This window comes from Pteropus vampyrus, unplaced genomic scaffold, assembly GCF_000151845.1.
Source record: "Pteropus vampyrus isolate Shadow unplaced genomic scaffold, Pvam_2.0 Scaffold1, whole genome shotgun sequence".
Taxonomy (NCBI): Eukaryota; Metazoa; Chordata; class Mammalia; order Chiroptera; family Pteropodidae; genus Pteropus; species Pteropus vampyrus.
In genome coordinates, this window is record NW_011888782.1 from 26,271,345 (window position 1) to 26,279,724 (window position 8,380).

Consider the following 8,380-nt stretch of genomic DNA (forward strand, 5'->3'; position numbering starts at 1 on the left):
ATCCAATTAAGGCACATCTGGTTGTAAAATAAAGAAACAGCAAAATCAACACCATTAATGCATGTGAAAGACAACGTGTTAACCACAGGCAGTGGTCAACACAAAGTCTAGAACATGGGGTGCTGCCCAGAAACGCATCCTGGCCACTCAGTGGGAGCAGTTCAGTCCTTCCACAGGGCTGACCCATCAGAGGTTCTAGTGAAATTTTCTGTCAATGCCCCACCCCCACCCCCAAGGGCCACACCAACCTGAATACAATCTGATTTCTTGTGAGAACTGCCCTATACTGGGAGACAATGGGTTGACCTGCTAGAAGGAACATCTGATCCCTCAGGCAGTCACAATTCTCTCCATTAAGTCATACGTTTACATTGTGGCATCTCTAGCAGTTTCTTGTGGGTTAGTTTAGTCTGAGTCAGTCCTTCGAATTTTATCCAAAGTCTGGGGTTCTACAAAGGTGAGGTGTGGCCCTGGTCAGGGTGAACTCTTTGAGTCCTACCTCAGAAGCCAGTCTGCCTTGATGACTTCCTGGCATTTCATTCCTCTCTGCTTCCAGCAGTCATCAGCCACCTCCTCATATGCAAAAACAGTTATAGTAACTAATAATCATTTGAACTCCTTTTTTTTATTTGACATACACAAGGATTACCTTCTGATGCCTATTTTTCTTGGGAATTTTTTTTATTCTTCATATTTTCATTCTTGAAAAAGATTGGGTTTAGATCTCATTTCATTTTGCTTGCTTTTGTGTGTTTTTGATGTTTGCAACATAAAAAAACAGGCAACATAAGTCAGATTTGGAGAAATTAACATTTTAAGTTAGGTTTGTTTTTAAGCCATACTATCCTAAGAATAAAAGGACAGCAACGCTGAATTTAGCATTTCAAATAAAGTTTCAAACTTACATTGGAAGTCATTTCCAAGGTTGGAGTTGGAAGCCGAGGTTGAGGTACTGGCTTTTTTTGGAGAAAGAGCAGAGGTTTCTTTGGTTCAAGAACCTTATTCTTCTTATCCAATAGTGCCTGAAATAACAACTCCTGTTATTTCTCACCTTTGTATTTTCTTCCACTACCAGATCTACACCAGAGATTTCTGTATATCGATCAGAAATAATCTTGGTGGTGGTGCTAGGACAGTTTGATAAAGTCCAAACCAGGGTGCTTGTATCTCCCAAGGGATGCTATGATATTCCTAAGGATAAGTTAACCACCAAATAAACATGCACATATTCTAGGTATATTCATTTTAATAAAAGATTTTGGGGATTTATTTAGTTTAGTTTAGTTTTAGTTTTTAAAAGGTGTGTCATGTGTGTATACAAACAAAAAACCCCAACTCTTATTCTTCCATGTGTGCTAATTTGCTGTTTTACAATATAAAATTTTTCTCTGTGTTAAGTGACTGAAATGTTTGGTATGTTTTGTTTTTATGGGGAACTTTATATGGCAATTGTCTTGAAGTGAAGAGAGAGCTTTAGCCTTGAAGGCCTGCATGTCAAGATTTTTGAAAATGAATTGTTTCTCTGTGAAAGAGTATGTGTGTGCTTCTGTTTCAATATACATTTTATTTCTTTTGCTACTTCTGATCACCAAAAGTCCTGCCAAAATTATACATAACATAAGGTTTTATTAAATCTTTAGCTCCATTTTCAGCCATAGGGGGATACTTTAACTTAAGGTTTACAAGTATCAAAAATTCTGATCTCTGTGATTTTAAAATCATATTTTACTTTTTCATCATGTTATAATTTTTATATTATTTTTCCCAAACACAAAAAATAGATAAATGATAAAACAATGAGCTCTAAGCCAAAAGTAAAATTAATAACAATATGTAAATTTGGAACCGCATGAAATTATTGTGGTTGTCACAGAGCCTCTGAGTTTCTTCAAAATAAAGCTGAAAGCAAATATATAACAGCTCTATGATAACCACAACTAATGAATCAATAGAAAGCAACAATCTGAAAGTAAGAATTCTAAAGTTGGACATTTCGTGAGTAAAATGCCCTGAGCAATATCATATGAAACTATTTTAAAAACAATCATTCGTTAACAAATTATGTTGGTAAGGATGTGGGAAAACAGGCACTCTCACACACTGCAGAAATTAGTACATCACTTCTGCAAGAAAATTTAGCAATATCCATCAAAATAATAAATGTGTGTATGTTATAGGCCAGCAATTCCATGTCTAGGAATTTAATTCTAGATATGTTCACACATGTATCAAATTAATTGCAAACACTTTACTCATTGAAGCATTGTCTTTAATACTAAAAAGTTTGGAACAATATAAATATCCATCAAAAGGGGACTGGTTAAATATATTATGAAACATTTATACAGTGATATATCATGCAAAAAATAATAAAAAAGCTTTTCTGATAACACTAATATGGAATGATCTCCAAAACATATTATGTAAAAAGGGCACAGGTAGAACAACATGTATTATGTACTAATATTTATGTAAAAAAGAATTTTAAAAGATATTTATATGTATTTATACATATTTATTTAAATATATTTATAAATATAAACTCATGCATACATATTTCCCCTTACACATATATTTGCTTATATTAAATATCTCTGGAAGGACAGATGTGAAAACTAAAAACACGTTGCCTACAAAGAAGGATATGCACAGCTGGGAGGCAGGAATAAAAGGGAAACATTTCATCTAACACTCTTGTATAACTTATGAATTTTGAACTATGTGGGTATATTTTTCAGTCGATAAAAAATTATAAATACAAGAAAAAAGAAAGAAAAATGCAAACTTCGAAGAAAAATCATTAGATTTTTCACAATGAAAAGAACAATGTAAGTCAAGAATCCAATAAAAAGTATAATAAAAAAAGTATAATAATAAATATTTGAGAATTTCTTCAATATGTCTCACAGTTGCTATCAAAGGGAAAGCTTGAGGCAGGAGGGAAGTATGAATGAATATGAGAATATTAGGGAAATGCTCTCATGAAACGATAAGAGCATTTCCCTAATAATCAGTGCAATTCAAACTACTACTTCGAACTGATAGACTCAATATAATGGCATCTCATCCCAAAACCAAGAGAGGAGATAAAAACAAAGACAATAAATGGTATCCTCTGATACCATTAGCTACAACAAACATTATATACAGCCCAGCTGCTAGCCAGATTAATATAAACTCCACACTACGGCCTATTTATCTTAGTTCCTAGTACCTGATAATAGATGTCAAGCTATCAACAAAAATATTAAAAGGCATTCCAAAAGGCAAGAAAAACAGAGACTGAAGAGACAATCAATCATCAGAATCAGATTCAGATATGACAGAATTATTTGAAATTATTAGACAGAAATTTAAAATAATTATAATTAATATGTTAAGGGCATTAATGGAAAAGGTACACAATGTGCGAGAATGAAGAGTAATGTAAACAAAGAAATCTGAGAATCAAAAGGAAAGTCTAGAAATCAAAACAGTAACAGAAATGAGGAATGCCTTCAATGGGCTCATCAGTACACTCAACACACCCAAGGAAAGAATCTAGAAACCTCAAGACAGGTTAGTAAAACTTCCCAAACTGAAATGCAAAGAAGAAGAATTAAAAAAAAAAAACAAAAAACAAAAAACAGAAAAACAGAAACAGAACAAAACCTCCAAGAACTATGAGGGACTATTAAAAGGTGGAACATGTTTTACTGAAATACCAGAGAAGACAGAAGTAGAAGAAATATTTGAAGTACTAATGGCTGAAACTTTCCAAAATTAATCACAAACACCAAACCACAGATCCAGAAAGCTTAGAGAAAAATCAAAGATACATACCTAAAAAATAAAAATAAAAACATATGTCAGGCACATAATATTTAAATTGAAGAAAACCAAAGAAAAAAAGAAAATTTTGAAAGAAGTCAGAGGAGAAACACATCTTATCTAGTGAGGAGCAAAGATAAGAATTACAGCAAAGTTCTAGTGAGAAACCATTTGTGCAAGCAGAGAATGGACTGAAACTTTCGAAGTGTTGAAAGAAAAAAAAACCCACCAACTAGAATTCTACACCTAGTAAAATCATTATTCAAAAGTGAGAAGATCAAAATTACAAACTTTTGTGTTTCAAAAGATACTATTCAAGAAAGTAAAAAAAAAAAGTCCCACAGAGTGGGAGAAAAATTTGCAAACCATATATCTGATAAAGGTCTAGTCTCCAGAATATATACAGAACTCTTACAGCTCAACAATAGACATTAAAAATAATGTCTATAATAAATAATAAAAAGACAACCTAATTTAAAATGAGCAAAAGATCTGAATAGGCATTTCTCCAAAAAAAGATATACAAATGACCAACAAGTACATAAAAAGATGCTAAAACTTATTAATCATTAGACAAATGCAAATCAAAACCATAATGATATACCACCTCACACACACCAGGATGGCAATAATAAAAAAGATAGATGAGAACAAATGATGGCAAAGATGTGGAGAAATTAGAACCCTCATACATTGCTAGTGGGAATGTAAAATAATGTAGCCACTTTTGAAACAATCTGGCAGATCCTCAAAAGTAAAAGGTAGAGTTACCATGTAACCTAGCAATTCCACTCCTACATATAAACTCAAGAGAACTGAAAAATACATGTCCACACAAAAGTATGTATATGAATGTGCATAGCAGCATTATTATTATTTTTAAAAAATTTTTCCTTTTTATGCTTTCAGCACCTGGTATTCCTTGGTGGTCTCCCATCCAAGCACTAACCAGGCCTGACCCTGCTTAGCTTCTGAGATCAGATGAGATCAGGCACGTTCAGGGTGGCATGGCTGTAGACAGCAGCATTATTTATAATAGACAAAAAGTAGGAACAACTCAAATTTCCATCAACTGATAAATACATAAACAAAATGTGGTATATCCGTGTGATGGAATATTATGCATCCATAAAAAATAATGAAGTGCTGAGACATGCTAGAACATGGATGAACTCTGAAAACATCAAGCTAAGTGAAAGAAGGAAGACAGAAAAGGCCATATATTGTATGATTCCATTTATATATAATGTCCAAAACAGGCAAATTCATAAAAAGAAAGTAGATTAGTGCTTTCCACAGGCTAGGGGCAAGAGAGTAATCTGGAATGACTTCTAATGGGTATGAGGTTTCTTTTGGGGATGATGAGAATGCTCTTGAATTAGAGAGTGGTGATGGTTGAACAATCTTGTGAGTATACTAAAAGCAACTGAATTATATACTTTAAAAGAGTGAATTTCATGGTATGTAAATTATATCTAAAAAAAAGTAAAAGGGAAATAAAGACTTCCTGAGACAAACAAAAAATGGAGTTCATTGCCAGCAGAACTGCCCTATAATATATAGTAAAACAAGTTCTTTAGGCAGAAAAAAAATCACATAAGTCAGAAACTTGGAACTATTATATAAAGAAAGAAAGAGTGGTAGAGAAAGAATAAATGAGGTAAGATAAAATATTATTCTTATTTTTAATTGATCTAAAAGATCAATTAAAGCAATAATAGTAAAAATGTATTGGATGATTCTAGCATATGGATCAGTAAAATGAATGACAGCAATGTCACAGGAACAGTACGTTATAATAATGTTATAAGGTTCCTGTGATACATATGAAGTTATAATATTATTTGAAGAGGGACCTAGATTATTTAAATGTAAAATCATATACTAGTTCACAAAGCAAGCCTCACTAAATTTTAAAGAATAATATCATACAGACTAGGATTGACCATAGAGCAATTGATTTAGAAGCTAATGAGAAAATAAGTTAAAATTAGTGGAATTTGCAAAGACAATATAATTTACCAAACCAATATAGAAAGTTCTATAAGTTGTAAGGAAATTGAAGGAGTGGTTGGTTAAAATTTTGCCCATGAAGAAAACTGAATCAGTGTCAGATAATTTTATGTGAATATTCTACCAGTCTGAAAAAAATAGATCATCTCAAACTTATTTCAACTCTTTTCTAAAGTAGGAAAGAAGAAATACTCCTCATTTCAGGAGACATACATAACTCTGGTATCAATGCTATATATAGTGAAAATGGGAAAAGAAAATAAGGTCATTTCATTCACAAATATAGAATCTAAATTCTGAACAACATATTAGTAAATCAAATCCAGTGATGTATTAATAAGATAATACACATTGACCAAGTTAGGTCCATCTCAGGTATACAAGGATTGATTAATATTTGTTAAAAAAAAACAAACGTATAAATGTTCCTTGATGCAATAATAATATTGAAAAGAAAAAATATATAATTACCTCAATAGATGCAGACAAAACATTTGATAAACTTCAACATAAACACATGATTAAAAGCTTCAGTAAACTAATATACGATAACTTCCATATCTGAATAATCTTACTGAAAGTGAGAGAATGGTGAACACAGAATTCAGAATGGATAAATGGAGACAGGGGCATGAGGTAGGAAAGAACCACAAAGACATATGTAAATCATTGTCAAGGTCCTAATTTTTATCTTCAGTAAGGTTTCCCATGGATTTTTATTCTATTATTAGAACTATAGGACTCTGCTGTCCAAGACAAAGTGTAATTTTTGGAGTATAGTAGTTCTCCACTAAAAGCATCTTGTCTTCCAGGTAAGGATAATACCTTATGAACCTCTGCCAACTCATATTCCATCCTTGCTGCTCTCTTTAGAAAACCAGCTTTGGTGGTAATGACTTTTGGTTTTGGAGGTCTGATTCGAGGTTGTGTCACAAAATCTGGGAGACATGATTCAAGTTCAACTAATCCTATGGGAAGGAAGTACATGTTTTTAGTATCTGGTGCTTAAATTTAGCATTTTGAAAGCATATTGTTAATTTCAGTAGCTGTTTGCCAAGTACTCTCATTTGGAATTATTGATAAGGAGTATCTCATATAATTAAATTGTCCCCAAAGTGTAAAGCAGATTCCTATATAATTAACTCATGTTCTCAGTGACTTAGGACTATAAAATGAGAAATGCATTCAAAAACGAAAACACTGCCTTACAAAAAATAAATTCCACCGTAAGAATCAACAGAAAATTAATGATCATATGATACATGGCACCACAATTCTAAAGTGAACATACACCAATTTATCATATTGGAGATGGTCAACCAGAGCTATATGTTCAGCAGTGTGACCATCAACTCATGATCGTGGCCATGTGATGTTTCAGCTTATCAACTGAAAATTAAATAATTTAAATAAGCCTCTCTTAAACTTACAACAGGCAAAGCCCTCTCCATGAATTTGTCCCCTTGTCCACTAGTTTTCTGGCATTTCTTCTTAAAGAAGCGATTTCATTATATATTTCTTGTTTGCTTCATAAATCTGGTGTAAAAGCTTTTTCTACTTCATTTTTGCATAACTTTGATTATTAGTGACATTAAACATGTTTAAATGTGTAGTAGCTAATTGACTTTACTCCTTGATAAATTGTTGTAAAGTGTATTTATTTATTTATTTGGGTCTTAGTAGTCTTTATTAGTTTGTATCAATTCTTATAAACACTATTAATGTGTCAATTGCTATTTCTTGCAAATAATTTTATTTGTTGTTTAGCTTATTTAATTATTCTCCTAGAAGAGAATAATTCCCTTTTTTTTCACCATTGTTGAATTATGTAGTATGGTGTATTTTGTTATCAATTGAGAATTCTCAATACATAATCCTAATCACTAACATAAAAGATATAAAGTACTATTCATATCAAGGCATAGGAAGACTCTGCCTTTTTATACATCTTCCTTCCCAGGATATATATAAGTTACATATTTAATTTATAATTCTTAGATAACCCTCTTATACTGGACTTGTAATTATATAAGTTTCTTACCTTCATAGGTGTTGAGATAGTGGTTTTTTACTACAAAGTCCTCTGAGTTGTTATCTGGGAAACGACCAAGGCGAGATAGAGGTCCATAGACCTGTGATGCATAATCAGAATAATCCTTGATGATATTTCTTCTCTCCAACTTCCCTTCTATATTCTTTCTCTTTCCCACAAGTTTTCTAATTGCTAAAATAAAACATACCTCCATGACTATCTCCAAAATATTGTTCTGAATGATCCAAATGCAGAATAGTGAACCAGTTCCAGTTTTATACCCAGGGAAGCAACTAAACTGAATGAATTTCATAATGACCACTCACTGCAGTCAGAATGTAACTCAAAAAACAGAGGTCTGTCATCTGTGTGACCCAGATGGTCATGAGACAGGCGGGAGTCACATAAGCTGAATCAGCTAGTGTCTTCAATTTGTACTCATCAAAAATCTTCTATAAAAGCATTCCAAGCTCTGGGCCAGGAATAGATATTCAATAAAAATTTGTTAAATGAATGAAAGAAACT

General features: G+C 32.4%; 1 protein-coding gene and 1 pseudogene across 4 annotated transcripts in view; both read right to left on the minus strand.

Annotated features, from left to right (window-relative positions):
• MAATS1 (MYCBP associated and testis expressed 1) overlaps positions 1-8,380 on the minus strand; it is a 69,245-nt gene that overhangs the window by 29,634 nt on the left and 31,231 nt on the right. For 3 of the 4 annotated variants that reach the window (XM_023522851.1, XM_011374291.2, XM_023522870.1), the window contains exons 9-11: positions 7,865-8,047; positions 6,649-6,791; positions 906-1,022 (exon numbers count right to left, since the gene is read on the minus strand). In XM_023522851.1, the coding sequence (XP_023378619.1) occupies positions 906-1,022; positions 6,649-6,791; positions 7,865-8,047 (443 nt within the window). The remainder of the gene's footprint in view (positions 1-905; positions 1,023-6,648; positions 6,792-7,864; positions 8,048-8,380) is intronic. The other variant, XM_023522893.1, reaches the window with a different exon arrangement.
• LOC111736300 lies at positions 4,711-4,829 on the minus strand (annotated as a pseudogene).